Source organism: Dermochelys coriacea, chromosome 8 (genome assembly GCF_009764565.3).
Source record: "Dermochelys coriacea isolate rDerCor1 chromosome 8, rDerCor1.pri.v4, whole genome shotgun sequence".
Taxonomy (NCBI): Eukaryota; Metazoa; Chordata; order Testudines; family Dermochelyidae; genus Dermochelys; species Dermochelys coriacea.
Window position 1 is genome coordinate 102911674 of NC_050075.1, and position 21045 is coordinate 102932718.

The 21045-nt window shown below is 43.8% G+C and overlaps 1 protein-coding gene and 2 long non-coding RNA genes across 3 annotated transcripts in view; 2 read left to right on the plus strand and 1 right to left on the minus strand.

Annotated features, from left to right (window-relative positions):
- LOC119859994 (cytochrome P450 4B1-like) overlaps window positions 1-16251 on the minus strand; it is a 30532-nt gene extending 14281 nt beyond the window's left edge. Inside the window, exons 1-5 of the mRNA XM_038412991.2 lie at window positions 15946-16251; window positions 10181-10325; window positions 8711-8755; window positions 4056-4183; window positions 473-597 (exon numbers count right to left, since the gene is read on the minus strand). Coding sequence (XP_038268919.1) covers window positions 473-597; window positions 4056-4183; window positions 8711-8755; window positions 10181-10325; window positions 15946-16155 — 653 coding nt within the window. The 5' untranslated portion in view covers window positions 16156-16251. The remainder of the gene's footprint in view (window positions 1-472; window positions 598-4055; window positions 4184-8710; window positions 8756-10180; window positions 10326-15945) is intronic.
- LOC122461262 lies at window positions 6851-14092 on the plus strand. Its single transcript, XR_006283140.1, has 3 exons — window positions 6851-7224; window positions 12279-12459; window positions 14008-14092. It is a non-coding gene; the product is annotated as an uncharacterized LOC122461262 (long non-coding RNA).
- Window positions 9027-10300, plus strand: LOC122461264. Its single transcript, XR_006283142.1, has 2 exons — window positions 9027-9573; window positions 9723-10300. It is a non-coding gene; the product is annotated as an uncharacterized LOC122461264 (long non-coding RNA).
- Window positions 16252-21045: the final 4794 nt, after the last annotated feature.

Consider the following 21045-nt stretch of genomic DNA (forward strand, 5'->3'; position numbering starts at 1 on the left):
AAGTGGCACAAAAGGACTCTGTAGCAGAGCTGGAAATTGAAGCCAGAGGTCCCGCATCCCCGTCCAATGCCTGAACTGCAAGATCATCCTTCCTCTCTGCCTAAGGAGGGAGGGAAGCAAATATTGCAACCTTTGAAAAGGCGGCAGTGGTCTCAATAACGCATCCGCTCCTGGGAGCCCCAGAGACACTCTGGCAAAGGCAGAATCTTTGCTGTGAGTTATCTGCTGAGAAGAAAATGTACATGCTGACACTGTATAAAACTCTGGGAAATGTAAAAGTCACCTCTGGAACAGAGTGACTGGCAGCCGGAGGCGGGATTCCTGTGCATTCCGCCCATTAAACTAATGGACTGTTGGAGAACTTTTAAAATGAAGGTGGGATAAATTTACCAGTCATAAGCAACTTGCACAGTTTATTCACGGCCAATGAATAGCAGCCTTCCATGAGGACCCGAGAGCACCCGGTACTGACCTGTCCGTCTGGCAGTTGCTCTGGTAACTGAAGGCACATTTCATGATGCTATCGAGAGTCATCAAGCTGACATGTTCAAAGAGCTCCACCGACTTCTCCGGTGCGATCAGCTGTTCCCACTTATCCTAGTGCAGGAAGGAGACAGGTGAGAAGGCCCAGAAATGCCTTGCCCTGCAGTGTCAGCATTTACCTTCCATCTTAAAAATAAACGAGGGACACCTTGAACCAGTTGTGTATTCTGGGGACAAAAAATGGGAAAGGGAGACGCTCCCTTAATTCTCATTTAGAGATGCCACCTTGAAGCAAGAGGAAGCTAGGAATCGACTTGGCACTTGTGGTACAGACCCAAGTTATTTTTCACTCTCTTGCCTTTGTCCAGAGTCAGTTGCTTTGATCGTTACACTGCAGGGTATCTTAGGGTATGGTAAATTAGTCCCCAAAATGACTATGTACAAATGGTCCCTCTTTAGCCAAACCCTGATGCAAAGGTCTTGGGCTAGCCCTCTGCACAGGAGGGAGCTTTCATTGTAGTCCCCATGTATAGGATGCCAGACACTCTGCCCCCAGCCTGAGCAATGCCTTCCTCTTCCTTACGAGGCACGTTCGCTACTAGACAGATATCTGTCCCATGCCAACATTGCCAGTGTCAATTCAGACAGGAGACACACTAATGCTGGCCCATAGCCCATCCTGATGTGTCAAATGTCATTGCCAAAGGCCACCTTGGGAGAAGCCTCGGGCTCACATCATGATGAGGTCAGAAATAACTGCCACAAGGGGAAGTGTTTGAGTACAGCAGAAGTCACAAGGACAGCTGAGTGTCCCACAACGGGCTGTTAATGTTTAGTTTCCTGTGTCACTGTGAGGCTCTGAGGTGTTATAATAAAAGTCAATCTAAAAATAATTGGTTCATTGATCAATGATTTCAGGTACCAGTACTGACTGATTTAAAGACTACTGATGGCTGAGGATGTCAGACGCTTCGGCGTTGGTATATGATTTGTATTGCGCCTTACTCCTCCATAGGGGTGGCCATAGCTAGATTAGCCCAGGAGCAGACCTGGGAAGGAAATTGACTGAAAGAATTGCAACTCCAGCCTGGGTTCTCCTTTGCATCAGTAGGGATGTAAGTTGATGCAATCATTTGTAGGATGCAGCTTGCTTCCTTGTGTGTATGTGTGTGGGGGGGAGGTAGCATATCTATATAGGCGTGGAATATAGATATATATATATATATCTATATAGATGCATTGATAAATATCGGTGAATGTCAATTTCAAATACAAACACAAACCGAGGGGGGAAATATTTCCATAAATAATAAATCGAAATATACAGATAGGAAAACTTAGAGTTTGATTTAAGGCTTTTAACTTTGTCAGTGTGGTGTTGACAAACTGTGTTTTAATGGTTAGAAAGCATTACCCTTTTGAATCTCAATCTCTCTGTAATAATTATTGTCTGACACCCCCCCCACCCCAATCATTTCCTGAAACCGAGAAAAATTTAAACTGACGATACAAAAAAAGCTTAACCCATAATTTTGTGCAACTGTCAAAATTTAAATCAAAAATTGAAAAAAAATGCTTAAAAATAATCAATATTAGCTGTCCAAGATATAAAAATGAATCAATAAATTCTACCAAGCCCATGGAGAATCTCTCGTGGCACTTAGAATAACAGCATCTGTTGTATGGTTTGTAAGTTTATAGGTTCAGTAAAGTTGTTTTGCACTGCAAATGGCTTCCAGCTCTTAACACCTCGAAGCTTGCACTGGGTTATTACGTCTGCCAACTGGCATGTTGGGGGGAAAAGCCACAACACTGTGGCTACTCTGCTCCCCTCCTATCCTATTCCCTGCCCAGCTTACTGGGGATCAGAAGTAGTAACACTGCAGCGTTGGATCTTACCTTTCCTCCTCCTGCCCACCTGAAGCTGCAGGCTAAGTAGAAAGGCTGGGTCAGTGGGGCATTATGCACCCTGCACCACCACAAGAAGGCAAGGGAGAATCTTGTCCATCATATTTAAAACTGGAATGTGTTAGCTCTTTTGCTGCCCTATTAAAGAAGGCAACAAAAGAGGCAGCAATACTGGTCTTAAGGAGATGTGACCTGCTAGTGAATGTGTGCCCTTCCAGACCCATTCCAAAGAGGGTCTGGTTCTGTTACAGCTCCCCGCTACACCCGGAAGCTCTTTAGCTCCATACAAGATGTACAGGCTCATGTTTTCAGCAGTGGAAATCCCCTGTTCAATCCCAGTCATATTAGCTAACACATACAGAAAATAGGGCTGTTTTATTTTTCTGTAACGATAGCCCCATGTGGTTCAAACTCCACACCAGTGTGTCAGTATTATTGCTTCTCTCCGTGCACATGTTCGGTTCCCTCAGTAGTGAATCTAAGCTTCAGGCCTGTCTTTAATTCTCACACTAGAAGGCAGCATTGTCCACATGGAATCAGAGTTCTTTCAGGGACAATGCATTGCCCGTTTAGTTGCTCTTGTACCCAGACTCCCTGACAGTGTAACTGCAGAAATTAATGATGGTCCCATGCGCAAATCTGGTAACTCTATTATTTTTCCTGTATAGAGCCCACCGAGAAGTGAAACTGTAGTTGCACTGTGTACTATGCAAAGCAGAGATTGCAATCTAAACATTGTGAATACTGGCATCTCGGGGTATTTTCTAATCCCCAGATCACAGGGTTGAAGTGTCCCCAATCCTAGGGTTTTGGAATGCATGAGATCCCTTATTTAATCCTGCTTTTCATATAAGTACCTTTAAAGAGTGCCACCAAGAACCTATTTAATGCCTTATTAATAGTAGTAATCACTATGGATGATTAGATGTGATTTTTGGATCATGGTAAAATGGAACCCCAAATCCCTGGATTCTAGAATTGTTCTAGAATGTTAGCTATTGAAAAAGCAAGGAAATACTGCAGCTGGAATCCACTTCAGAAAGGCCCAGACTGCCAATTTCCTTACATTTCTAACAGGCAAAATGCATTAATTAACTCGAGTAGAGCTGGTTGGAACCCATTCCTCACAAACCTTTTCATTGAAAAATGTGTCCCTCACAGAGCTGGTCAGAACACTGGGGCATTTTCCATAGAAAAGGTCAACTTTTCATTAGAAAACAAAACTCAACCCCCCAAAAATATTTGGCTGTAAACTGCCGAAAAGTTTTTTAAAAAAATTGTTTTTCAGTTTTGATGAGGAAAAAAACCAGAAATTTTCAAGGACAGCAGACACGTCACAGCCAGATTTTCATTTACTCAAAACACCATTCTCTGATCAGCCCTGGTCCCTGATCTTGTTTGTTTTTTTTTAAATGATATTATAGGCTCGGCCACAGAGTCTGTACAGCTTCTGGACCAATTAGTTGCGATATCTCAGAAAAGAATTGTGATTCATTCAAAAAGCTAAACCACCAGAAGAGAGAATTTTCATGGAATTATAGGCTGTACAGGCTGATAACAGCAAGGTAGCAGCAAGGAAACTCTTGATCCATCACTTTGCCTTCAACCCATCAAGAATAAGAAACTAACATAATAAATATGGCAATAGCAGTAATCATTCCTACCAGCATCACTTTGGTAGAATCTGCCATCAATGGCACATAAGGTTTCAAAACGTCATAATGAAACCCTGGAGTCAGCAGTTTACGATGCTGGTACCACTTTGGCCCATGTAAGACCAATAATCCTTTCCCTGGGGGAACACAAGCAATGGAGTTCAGATCATTTCAGATTTTAAAGACCATAAGCAGATATTTTTGATGTATACAGGTAAAGTCTGAACCTACAGTAACCAGAACTTCCATCAGAGATGGAAACTATTTGGTCACATCTAATCTATTTCCTATCTGCTAGGATAGTATATTTTCTAGTGCTATGAAAACAAACAACTGACAGGAATGTGGAGAGGATATTTGAATTTCATCTTCAAATTTCACCATGATTGTTCAGGATCTTACTCCAGGTGATGATTTTATTGTGGATAGGTGATCAGGTTTAGATTAAATAAGAACCTATTTGAACCTTCCACCCATAACTAGACTTTTACCAGTCTCCAGTAAAATTAGCTTTGGTTGCATATTCATTTTCATGCTTCTCTGCATTTATTCATTTCAGACCGGACCAGAAGTGGATGTACAGAAATGCCTGTAGAAAGGCTGTGTTCCCAAGATTCCTGATGGGACCAGAAGCAAAGAATAGTCTAAATCGCAAGAGAATGCCTGTTCTTATGAAATCCACAGCGAGATTTCTAGAGCGAAGAAGTTCAGATGAGCAGCTAAACTTTGGGTTGCTTCTTCAGACTGAACCTTTGGATCTTCGCCCATCACTAGTCCTTGTTGGATTCAAGATATGTTAATGGAATTTCACTTGTGTATATCACATAAATATATGGTTGCCAACTTTGACAAATTCCTGGAGATTTCATCACATGACATAATCTTTAATTAAAAAAAGAAAAGGAGTACTTGTGGCACCTTAGAGACTAACAAATTTATTTGAGCATAAGCTTTCGTGATCTGTAGCTCACGAAAGCTTATGCTCAAATAAATTTGTTAGTCTCTAAGGTGCCACAAGTACTCCTTTTCTTTTTGCGAATACAGACTAACACGGTTGCTACTCTGAAACCAATCTTTAATTAAAGCTTAATTTTTAATTCCTGAAGACTCCAGGACAATCATGGAGGGTTGGTAACCTTACATAAGTAGCATCTTGTGGGGGGAGAGACCTCAGTGTTGATACAAAAATGATAATAAAAATATTAACTTTTTTTTAAGTTGTTACAACTTGTCTGAACCTTTACTGAACATTAAGATATAGCCATAATAATGTTTTAGCTTGAAAATACAACAGATATGAGTTTAGCTAATTATGTTACAAAATGTTAAAGCTAATCAAAGAGATTTCAGAAGGTTTCTTTTTCTAATAGCCAAGGACAAGCAATCATCAAGTAGAATAACCATTTAAACCCTGATAGGAAGAAAACTGATTGTGAAAAGAATGCAAAGTTGTGTTATCAGAGCAATAAATCAAGAGGTAAATTGGGCCTATAACAAATCCCCTCCCCTTTTCTTTCCAAAGAGAAACCTGAGTTTAAACTCACACAAGGAATGCTAGGAATATCCTCATTGAAACTGATTTCTCCTGAAAACACACTAAAGTCTTCATTCTTTCTCCTGCAGAATATTCATGGTGGTAAATGTTTTTACTAGGGCTGTCAAGCCTTCCTATAATAATTGCTTGATATCATTGCTGTATGAATAGTAAGATGTTTTATGTAGAAATATAGCAAAGTCATTTGATGCTAGATTAGTGACTAATATAAGAAGCCATTTAAGTATAGAATAGTTATATTAATGGGGAATTAATTAATCAAAGCAAACCCTCATCCAACATAGGAAGAACATAAAATCATCATTCCCAAAATTTCCATGTAGAATCAACAACTTGAGCTAAGGTCTTACTGAGAGTTATTTAATTTTAAAAGACTGTTTTGAGGACTAAAAATTCTTATATAATGAACAGGAATGTTTGAACTTTTTGAAAACAGATTTTCACTTCCTGTCAAACTAAGGTAAAAACATTTTATCAGAAAATGGACTGAATGAAAATAATTAGTTTTAACTTTAAAAGTTATCTGGATATTCCCTGCCACAAGAAAAAGGGTAAGTAGCCAACTGACTAAGCGGCAGTTCTGCAGAAAAGGACTTGGGGATTACAGTGGATAAGAAGCTGGAGGTGAGTCAGCAGTGTACCCTTGTTGCCAAGAAGGCTAATGGCATATTGGGCTGCATTAGTAGAAGCACTGCCAGCAGATGTAGGGAAGTAATTATTCCCCTCTATTTGACACTAGTGAGGCCACATCTGGAGTATTGCATCCAGTTTTGGTCTCCTCACTACAGAAGGGATGTGGACAAATTGGAGAGAGTCCAGCGGAGGGCAACAAAAATGATCAGGGGTCTGGGACACATGACTTACAAGTAGAGGCTGAGGGAACTGGGTTTATTTAGTTTGCAGAAGAGAAGAATGTGGTGGTGGGGGGGGCGAAGGATTTGATAGCATCCTTCAATTGCCTGAAGGGGGTGTTCCAAAGAGGATGGAGCTTGGCTGTTCTCAGTGGTGGCAGATGACAGAACAAGAAGCAGTGATCTCAAGTTGCAGTGTGGGAGGTCTAGGTTGGATATTAGGAAAAACTATTTCACTAGGAGGGTGGTGAAGCACTGGAATGGGTTACCTAGGGAGGTGGTGGAATCTCCATCCTTACAGGTTTTTAAGGCCCGGCTTGACAAAGCCCTGGCTGGGATGATTTAGTTGGGGTTGGTCCTGCTTTGAGCAGGGGGTTGGACTAGATGACCTCCTGAGGTCTTTTCCAACTCTAATAGTCTATGATTCTATGATAAAGAAATGTTGCATATTCATTAGACAGATTGCGTGTTCAGGAGTTGAAAAGGTCACCTAAACCAATCCTAAAATCATGGAGTCAATAAGAGTGACAGCAACCAACCAGAATCTAAAACAAGCATAAAAGAGGTTTGTTTTCCTATAATTTCAGAAAAATAAGAAGGTATAAAAGACTCTGAAATAAACACCTCATGCTCAGACACTCCCAGTAATCATGGAGAAAGCACGCCCTAACTCATCCTGTCCATCTCTACAAGCAAGCTGCCACAGACAGATCAGAAAAGACTCAAGAAGAAACAACCCAAAGTAACCTCTCCACGACTTCAACATGGATCGGTGTGAAGAAGTTAAATCACTTGCAAGGGATTAGATTTAAAACTCTTGTAATGATTTTACTGGAACATTGAAATGGCGTTGTAACTTAAATTTACTTATCATTTCTCCTGTTAATCACCAAATGGTTAGATCATGTATTCCTGGAGAGGAGACACAGGCTAAACATTGGTAAATGGAGAAACAGTGGGATTTAATTGGATTTAGGATTCTTAATATTTGTACCTGGCCTGTTTTAAGACAGCTTGTTAAATGGCTTCTTCTAAGAAACTAATGTAAATATTGTCTTTGAATTCATAGGATTTAGTTAAGATTGCTTACTTTGCCCAGCTATAAACTGTTTGGGTTATTTTAAACAACTAGATAGGCTTAAACAAATTATTTTGCCAGACATTAAACACTTAAGTATCTAATAAGCTACTAAAACCAAATTCACAAGAATTTTGGAAAACAATATACTTTGGTCTTTACTTACTGAGGGAAAAGTGACCCCTCCTCCCCAAAGGTGGGTTCACTCTCAAGGGTATAATCTCTGTTAAAAGTTCACCACAGAAAGGCTTGCAAAAGAGACTAATGGAAGTTACAGCCCAGAATCAGGGCCTGCAGCAAAGCCAGTCTCTGGGCAAACTAACGCTCACAGCTGGCCTTTAGTAGGCTGCCTGACTGGCTCCACTGCTTATTGCCTGGAAGAGGCAGCAGACTGGCTTTTAAATCCAGCAGCAGCAGCAGTTCAGCAGACGCTTAAAGTATTAGCCTATGGCTGCAATAGCTCCTACTCTTGCCTTGGTCCTAGCCCTGCTCCTGCCTTGCTTCACTCCAGGTAACCCAGCTCTGACCCTGGCTGCTGACTCCAGCTAGGACCGTTGGCTCTGATGCCTGGCTACCGACTTTTGTCCGATCACTAGGCCTGACTCCTGCTCTGACCACTAGGCATGACTGCCCACCTCCCCATCACTGACACTAGCCAGTTTATCACGCTGTCATTTGTGGTATTTTGTTTAATGTTTTCTTTTTCTCTCTTTCATAATAAAATGGCCAGACTTAATCATTGGGGTTATTTGGCTTGGTCATGATCAAGGTGTTCCCCATGGTATGTCAAAGAGCCCTGGTGATTAAATAATGGAAGCCACACCACTGAGTTGGCAGTAAGGGAAGCAATCCATAAAAGCTGGCCTACCCTTTCTTGTTTCTCTAAACTCAATATTTTTAGTAATTTTTAAAAGAAAATGACTTTGTAACCACCAATTTAAAACTAGCCCTTTCAACACTGCAATCTGAACCTTCTTCTGCAGCATGTAACCACCTTTATCCAAAATCTTCTTTGAGTTTCACCCTTTTTTGATACCCAATGCGTACATGATGATTTCAGAAAGCTTCCGGCCCTCACCGCGCCAAGGAGCGCAAAATGCCATCAATTGATGGCTTGTTCTTGACTGACCTCGGCATCATTTCTGGTCGGGAATATGGAAGAGGCCACGAATATACGTACCAATCCATGGAACTATATGCCTATAGCTAACGTTATCCTTGGGATCTGGAAAAGTCAATTGAGAGAGAGAGAAGAAAACAGTACTTTATTAGCAAGATTCACTGCATTGTACATTTATCTGTGGAGTACGCACCAACCTTCAGTTGTAAATGAAACAAAATGGGTGGCATCTGTTCATAATGAATCAATATTTCACAACAAAGCCACACCCAGTTCAGCATAATTGTGAGGAGGCTGAATGAAGGAGAGATGCAAGACTAGCATTAACCAAGGATGCTGCGAGTCTAGAGCTGAATGGGAACACGGAAAGGTATTTCCGTAAGAGTTCACCACTCATCTACATCATTTTTCAGCACAACTCTGTATGGACGTGCTCAGTATATTACTTTGTAGTTATCATAAATTAGAGCATGACCCAAAGCTCATTGAAGTTGCTGGACACAGCTGGATATGGAACACTGAATGGGGTGGACCAGCGCTCTGAGAGGGTACAGAGAATTGTTGTTCTAGATGCTGGGCTGGTGTGACTTGCTCATGCTCAGGGATGCATGATTGTCAGATCTGGGGTCAGGAAGGAATTTTCCCTTGGCAAGGATCTTGGAGGGGATTTCACCTTTCACTGCAACGTGGAGCATAATACACTTGCTGGGATCATCTGGGCATATCCCACCTAATCTATTCCCTGCCATTGCAGGGGATTTTAGTATTGGGGCACCTTGGTATCTCCTGTTCTCTGCCTGCATCACACAGTTTAGTCTCCTAAGGACTGAAATGCTTTAGTCTAACTAAAGTCGTTGTCTCTATAGGGGTATCTGGTGATATTTAATGGCCTTTGATAGACAGGAGGTTAGACTAGATCAGGGGTCAGCAACCTTTGGCATGCGGCTCCTCAGGGTAATCTGCTGGTGGGCCGCAAGACATTTTGTTTACATTGACCGTCCGCAGGCACGGCCCCCTGCAGCTCCCAGTAGCCACGGTTTGCCGGATTACCCTGATGGGCTGCATGCCAAAGGTTGCCGACCCCTGGACTAAATGATCTAACAGCCCCTTCTGGCCTTAAGCTCTAGGAAACTATCAAAGACTCCCAACAGACTTCAGTGTGCCTTTGATCAGCCTCCAAGTGTGCAGTTTTTATGTACTACTTCAGAAAGTTTGATTTGCAACCAAGGAGCAGGAAATATGAGGTTGGAAAGAGTAACTACTATCCAGCCTGAAAGTACACAGACTGTTCCATGGTAGTAAAAGACCCTAGCAGTCCTTCAGAGCTGATAGCAGTCCCTGGCTGGGCACAGATCCATGGTCAGACAGTTGCACACATGATGAGGCATCAAGCAGTAGAGATTCCTAGTGACAGCATATGTGTGGAGTTCCACTTTGCTGTGAATAGTGAACACCTGGGAAATTATGCATGGCATTTGCAATTTCCAGCCATGTTGCAGTCATTCAGAACTCGGATGCAGCAGGCCTTACCTCCTCTGGCAAATAAGGCCTTGGCATAATCAGGGTGGGTGATGTTTAAGAATGCTGAGAAACTCCCAAACCAGATCGGGAAGGCATACGGATACTTCTGGCTCCATTGCTCTATTTTGTTTACAACCTCCCCTTCTTGAAGAAGCTGCAACAGCAGAGGAGAAAAGAGAGAAGAAAATAGGGTGGTTGGAAAACTCTCTGTCCATAAGAGCTCATGATAATCTTGCTACAGCCAGAAGAATGGGGAATGTTCATAGGACATGGCATTTATAAACAGTCCATGGTCCCTCTGAATTGGCCTGATGTACTGCAGAGAGGGGTGTCATTTTTAAACATTATATGAAATAACTGTTCATCCAGGGATTCTCACCAAGGAAAATGCCTTTACATGGTATGCTGTAATGGACTGGTCAGTGTATGTTACGTGTCCCTACCCTGGAACCAATCCACAGAGGATGTGAATCTGTTACAGCTCCTAGCAGGACAGCCTGGCTTTTTAGCTCATAGATGGAGACTTAAGTTTTCAGCTCTAGGAGGTCCCTGGTTCAATCCTTGCCATAGTGGTACAATATATAATGGACTTTGTAAAGGATTAGGAGGAATCTAACCAACCAATAAAGAGTCCAGATAAAGATGGGCCAGAAGCTGTCACAGATCAGGGCAACTGCAATTCCCTTTGTGGTCTCACAAGGGCACCCACTCTATGCTCCCAACTCCTCAGCCGTCACCTCTCTGGGGCGGAGACCTGTGTCTCTCTCCCTACTGGCCAGGGTTTTTCCAGACTGCGCAGTTCCCCAGCAATCAGATTGCCTAAGCAAGCCTGCTTGGCTTTCTCCTCAGAGGCTGTAAAGAGCATAATTGCCCCTGGTTAGAAATTAGCACCCTGCTCTTTTAAGCAAACACATTTGTTATAAAGGTGAAAACAGTGCAGAGGAAACATATTAAAAACAATAAAAGGACCTACATACATGCTAATTACTTATCAGAGATCATAACCCCCACCCCAAACTCCAGCAAGGGCTCTAGTAGGAGTCGGTCCTTCAAACCACACACAGGGTGTTTTTTTTGGTTATAAGTTCATACATCTTTTGCTCAGAAGAAGAGCCCACATGAATAAATCTTCCTGTGTGTTATACATCTGGGGTCTCTGATTTAGAGATTCCAGGAGCAGGTAAATAGACAATGGACCTCTCCTCAGGGCATAGCATCAAAAGGCTGGGTTTTTGCATAACTAGAAGGGGGATGGGGTACATTTGCATTCATCTCCCCCTAGAGATTTCCTAGGAAACCCACTTAGCCAAAAGTTCATTCTTGTCCGGCACACTGTTTAAAAGAGTCCTTGAAGCTCAAAACACTTCCCAGGGTTTGCATTAGTCACATCTCCCCCTTAGAGGCGTTACATACAATCCCACAATACATAAACCTTTGCATTGTTAATACAATAACTCCTAAAATACTCAATTTAATCTAATAAAGTTTGGCTTAATCCAATGAGGTTTGTCCAGGATAGTGAAGGAAATTGCCATATCTGTCACAGAATCATTCACCCATCCCTTCCACTAACCTCTGGTTTGGGTTTTACAAGGGGAGAGGCACAGTATGGTCTAGTAGGCTGAATAAACAGGTAAGAGCCACAAATTCCTCAGTTCTAATCCCACCACTGACTTGCAGCATAAACTTGGGCAAGTCACAAAGGGCCAGATTTTAAACAGGTATTTAGGCACCTAGCTCCTATTGAAATTAATGGGAGCTAGGCGCCTAAATACCTTTTAAAAATCTAGGCCTAAACCTCTTTGCTTCCATTTTCATTCTAAGTAAAATGAGAATAATAATAGTGGCCTACTGCACTGGGGCATTGGGTGCAGTCAGCAGTAAATGCTATACGCTATAGTGAGCTGTAGCTCACAAAAGCTTATGCTCAAATAAATTTGTTAGTGTCTACGGTGCCACAAGTACTCCTTTTCTTTTTGCGGATACAGACTAACACGGTTTCTACTCTGAAACCTATTCAGGTATAATTATTCATATTAAATCTCAACCAGTGGAAGCTTGCAAGACAAAGTCCCACCACAGTGTTGCTCCTGTTTGAACACCGCAGGTTTCCAGGTCAAGATAGGGGTGCACATCTTGGGGGGCTGTATGTCATTCAAAGCTGGTAGAGCATCTGCACGCAATGGAACTGCTTTAACAGAAGGCTCAAGCCCACGCTTCTGAGGTCAGAATGGAGCCCTAACTCTCTACCCCAAAGTTGGATGCCGAAGAAAGATGGAAACATTCAGGTAAGCGTGTCACAAAGCTTGGTCGAGCAACTCAAAAATCTGCTTTAAAATTCCCTGCTGTAAATAAACATGTTTTTGAACAGTGAATAAATAGGGATTTTGTACCGCCTGGAGCAAAGGTAAATATCAGGCTTTTATAAGCTGTCTTTATGCCAAGATGATGCCACAGTAGTCAGCTCACACAGGGTGCTATTTCATCTTCCATTTGTAAGCAGAGTCGGAGACAAGTAGGTTCTGATTTGTACCTGCGAACACTGGGGAAGTCAGAGTTACAGCCAAGCCATCCATTTGTCTGGTCATTCCAAACCACCAATGAAACGACATGGTACAATAACTAAGCCCAAGGCTGTATTAAGGACTTTGCTCAGTCTCAGATCTTCAATTGTATTTGAAACCAATTTGTGGAGGCAACACCAGGTTTATAGTAAACAAGGGGTTAAATCTGGCATCCTCCCTCTCTTCCCACCTCATTGTAACTGCTCAGTAGGGTAGCTATGGGCCTGGTTCTCATTTACAGGGGGCCCCTTTGCACAGCTCTAGAAGTGTAAAGGGGCCTTAGAGTTGGTATAAGTTCAAGTGGCCGGAGAGGTACAAAGGGACCTTAGTATAAATGAGAATCAGGCCCTGTGACAGGAGTGGGCAAACTTTTTGGCCCAAGGGCCACATCTGAGAATGGAAATTGTATGGTGGGCCATGAATGCTCATGAAATTGGGGGTTGAGGTGCAGGAGGGGGTGAGGGTTTCGGTTGGGGTTGCGGGCTCAGGTGGGGCCAGGGTGCAGGAGGGGGATCAGGCCTGGGGCAAAGGGTTGGGGCACAGGAGGGGGTCAGAGGTGGAGGCTCTGGGCAGCACTTACCTCAAGCAGCTCTCAGAGGAAGCGACATGTCCCCGCTCTGGCTCCTACACGGAGGCACGGCCAGGCGGCTCTGCACGCTGCTCTGTTCGCAGGCGCCACCCTGCAACTCCCATTTGCCCTGTTTGCTGGCCAATGGGAGCTGCAGGGGTGGCGCTGGGGGCAGGAGCGATGTGTGGAGCCCCCTGGCTGCCCCTACGCATAGAAGCTGGAGCGGGGACGTGCCGCTGCTTCCGGGAACTGCAAGGAGCAAGCCTCTGACCCCGCTTCCCAGCAGGAGCTCAAGGGCCAGATTAAAATGTTTGAAGGGCCAGATGCAACCCCTTGGCTGTAGTTTGCCCACCCCTGCCCTATGAGATTAGCCTGTTGGTAGCCACAGAGAGGAGAGTGCCTGCAAGGTGTGGGAGCGGGCCAAGTTTATTCCAATGTTCTGCAGATTGGGTTGAACCTCAGCCTGAGGAAGATTTTGTTTGTTGTTGTCTGTTTTTGCTCATGGTAACTTGTGATCTATGGCTTATAATAATTTGCTCCTGATGAAACGTCCTTGCTATGTCTCATTTCTGCGGAGTCACCCCTGTGATTTACATACAGAATGTGGCATCAGGTGTGAGTCACAACTTGTGGGCTGGCTATAGGCCAAGGTGCAATACTTAGACTGTACGTTAGAACAGGGACTGTCTTTGATTCTATTTCAGGTTTACTCTTGGTCTGACGCTTTCATGGGGCCCTTGTTTTCTCATTAACCTGGAAACAATTGAACTTTGGAACTCAAACACCAGCTCTAAATAGAAAAGGAGTACTTGTGGCACCTTAGAGACTAACAAATTTATTAGAGCATAAGCTTTCGTGAGTTACAGCTCACTTCATCGGATGATGAAGTGAGCTGTAACTCATGAAAGCTTATGCTCTAATAAATTTGTTAGTCTCTAAGGTGCCACAAGTACTCCTTTTCTTTTTGCGAATACAGACTAACACGGCTGCTACTCTGAAACCAGCTGTAAATAGTTCACCTTTTGGAGCAGGTCCTGAACAGCATTTCACTGGAGAATAATTAAAGGGCAGATTCTTATACCTTAACTCACACTGAATAAGATCTTACTCTACAGCTGGAGCTATGCTTGGGAGTAGGGTCCTACTCCGTATGAGTAACTGGATCATAATCTGATCCTCAGTTACAAGCGATTTGAGCCTGCCCATTGGACATCTGCCTAAATGGCCTCAAACCTGCTGCCTTTGAAGTCAATTGGAGCTGAATCAGACCCATTTTATAGCAAAGGCTTGTCTGCTTTGTGAAATCACTGGGGAGGGGCCGGGCAGAAGCTCCCTGTGAATGGGTTGGTGGGGGTCGGAGGGATAGGAGGGGGGAAGAAGGGGAACTACTAAGCCTTGGGGAGGGAGGGGAAAGGCAGGGCAGCTCCTGCACCTCCCCTGCGCTAGACAGTTGATGCACAAATTTACTCATATGGGTAGCCCTCAAGTCAACAGTCACTCACCACCACAAACCAATGGTCTATAATTAACTGTTCTTGAATACATTGCTCATTCTAATCTCCAGCTAAAGTCAATGGGAGATAGGACCTTATCCTGGATTCCCCAAACTACCTTCAGACTTGCTAGACTAACAACCAAGTATATATTTATTGTATTACTATATTATTATCAGTGCTTGTGTTAACTTTTAATTGATTTATTATTAAAAAAATCAATAATAGCTACATTTACAATTATGGATCCTATAGAGTTCCTATTCCTGTAAGAAAGAATCTTCTTCTGTCACTTTGCAGCTGTCAAAATACTCTTATCCCGGTCTTTGACTCTGGGTCTGACCCTCAGCATGGTTCCTGTCCTCTGATTCCTGCTATGACCACTAGGTCTGACCATTGCTGTTCCAACCACTAGGCATGGCTGCTCACACCCCAGTCCATGACAATCAGTGCTGACTGCTGAGTGTGGGATTTGTAGCAGGTGCTGTTACATCACAAACTGATCTTCACTATTTGGTACATCTCATTTGGCAGTGGAATTAACGAAACCCTACAAATGGGTAACAAAATGTCCCTGAACCTCATTATCTGCCATCTATGGAAGCCTGATCTTAATGTGCATTCTGTCCTTCTGCAAAGGAATTACAACATGGAGAGTATTGCAGTGTTTCACTCTCAGTTCGCTTCCCAGTCAAACCAGAAGAAACCTGGGGTCAGCAGGTGGAAATTGGTGTAGTTTTAATGGAAATACCCTGATTTACGCCAGGTGAAGAGCTGACCCATAAGGTGTCAAAAGGTGTTACCTTCTCCTTTGCCCTCAGTTAATCATTACCTCTTTGTTCTGCTTTTTGCACTGACCTGTCTTTTGTTCCTTACACAACATTTCTTAGATAATGACTTCAGAGCAAGCTTTGTATAGCGGGATGCATGACTTACCAATGATTTATATTAGCCAAAGGGGCACGAGGAGGATTCTCTCACAGATCCCATGGACATACCATATCAGTGAGATTTTTCCCGCTTCCCACCCTCCTGCCCCCAAATTCAGGGAAGCTGCTTTCTCTGTTCACTGCATTGTGTCTATTTCATTTTTAAATACCACCTCCTTCTGCCCCACCCTCCAAAGTGCAAACTCAGCCCTTTTCCTACCTCATGGACATGGCCGAATAGCCAGTGGGTCGGATGACCTGGGAATCTGCTGAAAGCTTTGATCAATTCCTGTCTCCTGTGATACAGCTGAATCACTTTCAACAGCACGCAGGTCAAGCAGAACACAGCAGCCAGGTGAAAAATCCGATAGATATCCACCCCCAGCCAGGACCAGGGGGGCTTTAACCCTCTTTCTAGCACTGATGTCATGTTTCTGCTGCTTCTGTCTGACTCCCCCAACCTGCACTCATTGTCCTATGTCACCCTTCCTTTGCTACAGCTATAGTCAGCAGCCTCAGCCAATGCTGTGCAAAGCGGCAGAATCTCAGAGGCTGGTTTACTGCCAAATCATTAGAGCCTTTATTGGAGGGAAGAGCCCAACCAGCACAGCCTTGGAGAAACATCATTTATGCGGAGAAGAGCACACACAGAGCAACAACCTGGCCTGTCTTTCCTGTATCCTATAGCTGCAGACTAGGCTGTGAAGCATATGACACTCACATTGGACTGGTGTCAATAATTGCACAAGGTGTAAGGTAGTGGAAAATCAGCCCCACTGAGTGACCTACATAGTTCAAAGAGGATAAAGAGAAATGGTCAGTGGCTGCTCATTAACTGAGCACCATCCATGCTGTACACTAAATGCGTCAGGGCGCTGGCGGAAAAATTAGTATGGAATCGTGTAATTAATGACTGTATCACAACCCATCCATGTAAGGGAGCCAAATTAAGGTTGCACTGGCAGGATCAAGCACTGTAGCCAACATTTTCAAAAATGACTGTTATTTTTGGGTGCTCAGCTTGAGGTACCATAGGAGCTACCACCCAAAATACAAGTCATGCTGGGCCAATCAGAAACTGAGCTATGTGGGCAGAGGAGTTTTGCTGAGCATTGTTGCTGGAGCTCTGTGTGTGTTTGTGTGCGCAGATACGAACTGGAAACACCACCATAGACAAAGCAGGCAGCAAGAAAGCACCGGGCACAGTCACAGAAGCACTGGTAGTGTGACTCTGAGAAAAGCTGAGTGAGAGAGAGAGAGAGAGAGAGCTTTTGGGTAAAGTGCTGACCGGAAAGAGGCTTGGATCTTTGAACTAAGAAACTGTCTTCTGCTGATTCATTCCTATTGTGATCAGGGGAAAAGGGCTTTATGAACATTCTTTGTAAATAAGATTTGCACCTGACTCCATCATCAATTTCTCCTCCTAATGGGAATAACCTGCAAGACCTCCAAAACTGGCTAACTGCTCAGGTCAAAGGATGTAACCGTAATATTATTATTATCACCATGGACAGGTGCCAAATTGAGGTGTTTTGAAGTAAATGCAGATTTGATTAACTAGTCAGACACCAGAAATTAACCCCTGACTGCTGCTTCTCTTTAGCTTTTAAACATCTATGCTCCAATAAAGAATATGAGCCAGCATTGGCAGGCATATTGGTCCAGGTACTTGGTGTTCAAGGCAACATTCACCAAGCTGACTAAAAGAAAAAAGAATCACAGAAGAAATCAACCCATGGTCATTAGTGCCTTTCTTGATGGCCTGTCTAAAACAGCTGTCCATGCTAGCAAAACAAATCTATTTCTTTAACCCTTTCCAATCACAGCACAGGCAGTATTTGCCTGCTAGGTGAAACTGAATCTTTCCACTGAGAAGCTGGCTAAATCACAAACCAAGACTGGTTTGGATTTGCAGCTTGTAGGGCAGGGGTTCTCAAACTTCGTGGCACCGCTGCTCTCTTTTGACAACAAAAATTACTTTGCAACCCCAGGAGTGGGGACCGAAGTCTGAACCCACCTAAGCCCCACTGCCCTGGGTGTGGAAGGGGGGTCAAAGCCTGAACCCCACCGCTCTGGGCAGGGGGGCAAAAACTAAAACTCAAGGGCTTCAGACCCAGGCAGGGGGCCTGCAACCTGAGCCCTGCTGCCCAGGGCTGAAGCCCTTGGCCTTTGGCTTCAGCCCTGGGCAGTGGGGCTCGGGCTTCAGCCCCAGGTCCCAGCAAGTTTAAGCCAGCCCTGGAGACCCATTCAAAGGGGGTTGCAACCCACTTTGGGGGCCCGACCCACAGTTTGAGAACTGCGGATCTAGTGTATTTGCCACTTGAATAGGTTTCCTCAAATGCAAGTGACAATGATAGACAAGGGGGTGAGGTAATATCTTTTACTGGACCAACACACAGAGTGGATTTAATGAAAGGTGTGATTTTGAACCAATCCAGACAGCTGCAGCAGCACAGGAGCTAGCAAACAGAGCTGTAAACAGAGGAGTTTGAGGGGGAGTTCTGTTGGAGGAGAAGGTATTTTGGTGCTTGTTTGGGGTTTGCTTTTGCTGGGGGTGGGGTGGTCTTTTTGGTGTGGCTTGTGTTTCCCAGATTAACAGGATTTAGGTGGGAAGGCGATGACAGATACGGAGGCAGCTGTGGGAGTGACTCCTGTAGTGGAAGACGCATTGAGGATGACTGGATGTGGAAGCTGCGGTATGTACATGATCCTGGAGGGGGGACCCGGTAAGAGTATTTTCTGCATGAAATGCCGTCTGATAGAGCTGATGGAGGGAAAGATCCGAGGTTTGGAGATGCAGGTGGAAAGTCTCGTTGAGTTTAGGAAGGGGTTTGAGCAGATGATGGAGCAAAGATATGAGAGGTTTCAGAGTAGCAGCCGTGTTAGTCTGTATTCGCAAAAAGAAAAGGAGCACTTGTGGCACCTTAGAGAAGGGAAAAGTTCAGACTCACGGATGGAAGCAGGGCTGGGGAATTTTGAGGGGAGACTGGGTGAGGAAAGTGGTCAGTGGAAGCATGTGACTAAAAGAACCAGCAGAGGAAAAGACGGGCTAGTGAAGGAGAAATAGAGCTTAGGAACAGGTTTGCAGAGTTGGAAAATGAAGAAGGGGCTCAGCAGGTACTTGTTGAAGGTGGAAGGGTAAGGAAAAAGAGAAGAGAGGCTAGTCCTATAGGAAAAGTGGAAGACTCAAGGGAGACTACACCAAATATGAGCCCCAGGAGGATACAGGATGGGTTGAAGAGGATTATAAAGGAAAATAGGAATGGAAAGAACTTGCAGCCAGAGGGAACAGGGGAGAGACTGGAGAATAGCACCGTCACCAGGAAAAGGCAGGTCTATGTGATCGGGGACTCTTTATTGAGAAGAATAGACAGGCCTGTAACTAGAGCTGATCCAGAGAATAGAAGGGTGTGCTGTCTTCCAGGTGCTAAGATACGGGATGTAGACCTGAGGTTGAAAAGGATCCTAAAGGGAGCGGGAAAGAATCCCCTAATTATCCTTCATGTGGGAACAAATGATAGGGCTAGATTCTCGCTGGAAAGTATTAAGGGAGACTATGCTAGGCTGGGGAAGACGCTTAAGGAAATTGAGGCTCAGGTGATCTTTAGCGGGATCCTTCCTGTTCCTAGAGAAGGGCAACAAAGATGTGACAAGATTATGACTGTCAACAGATGGCTTAGGCAGTGGTGCTATAAGGAGGGCTTTAGGAAGTATGGCCACTGGGAGGCATTCATGGACAGAGGACAGTTCTCTCGGGATGGACTTGATCTGAGTAGGGAAGAAAATAGACTTCTAGGATCAAGGCTGGCACAACTGATAAAGAGAGCTTTAAACTAGGAATTAGGGGGAGATGGTTGGGAGATCCAGGAAATCTCCACGCCAGATTTTAGCATTGAGAGGGAAGAAGACGAAGTAAGAAAGGATACAGCCGTGGGTAGGAGAATGTATATAAGGAGCGAGGGCGGTGTGGATACTAGTCTATAAGGTTATACTGGCTGTAGAATGACTGTGCCTAATAGGGTCCAAAATGTGAGCGAGGCCAAACAGCAAAAATTAAGATGTTTGTACACCAATGCGAGGAGCCTAGGTAACAAAATGGAGGAACTAGAGCTACTGGTGCAGCAAGTGAAACCAAATATTATAGGGATAACAGAAACATGGTGGAATAGTAGTCATGACTGGACTACAGGTATTGAAGGGTATATGCAGTTTAGGAAAGACAGAAACAAAGGTAAAGGGGGTGGAGTAGCATTGTATATCAATGATGAGGTAGAATGTAAAGAAATAAGAAGCAATGCAATGGATAAGACAGAGTCCGTCTGGGCAAAAATTACATTGGGGAAGAAAACTAGTAAAGCCTCTCCTACGATAGTGCTTGGGGTGTGCTATAGACCTCCGGGATCTAATTTGGATATGGATAGAGCCCTTTTTAATGTCTTTAATAAAGTAAATACTAATGGAAACTGCGTGATCATGGGAGACTTTAACTTCCCAGATATAGATTGGAGGACCAGTGCTAGTAATAATAATAGGGCTCAGATTTTCCTAGATACGATAGCTGATGGATTCCTTCATCAAGTAGTTGCTGAACCGACTAGAGGGGATGCCATTTTAGATTTAATTTTGGTGAGTAGCGAGGACCTCATAGAAGAAATGGCTGTAGGGGATAATCTTGGCTCAAGTGATCATGAGCTAATTCAGTTCAAACTAAATGGAAGGATTAACAAAAATAAATCTGCAACTAGGGTTTTTGATTTCAAAAGGGCTGACTTTCAAAAATTAAGGAAATTAGTTAGGGAAGTGGATTGGACTGAAGAATTTATGGATCTAAAGGTAGAGGAGGCTTGGGATTACTTTAAATCAAAACTGCAGAAGCTATCGGAAGCCTGTATCGCAAGAAAGGGGAAAAAATTCATAGGCAGGAGTTGTAGACCAAGCTGGATGAGCAAGCATCTTAGAGAGGTGATTATGAAGAAGCACAAAGCATACAGGGAGTGGAAGATGGGAGGGATCAGCAAGGAAAGCTACCTAATTGAGGTCAGAAGATGTAGGGATAAAGTGAGACAGGCTAAAAGTCGAGTAGAGGTGGACCTTGCAAAGGGAATTAAAACCAATAGTAAAAGGTTCTATAGCCATATAAATAAGAAGAAGACTAAGAAAGAAGAAGTGGGGCCGCTTAACACTGAGGATGGAGTGGAGGTTAAAGATAATCTAGGCATGGCCCAATATCTAAACAAATACTTTGCCTCAGTCTTTAATAAGGCTAAAGAGGATCTTAGGGATAATGGTAGCATGACAAATGGGAATGAGGATATGGAGG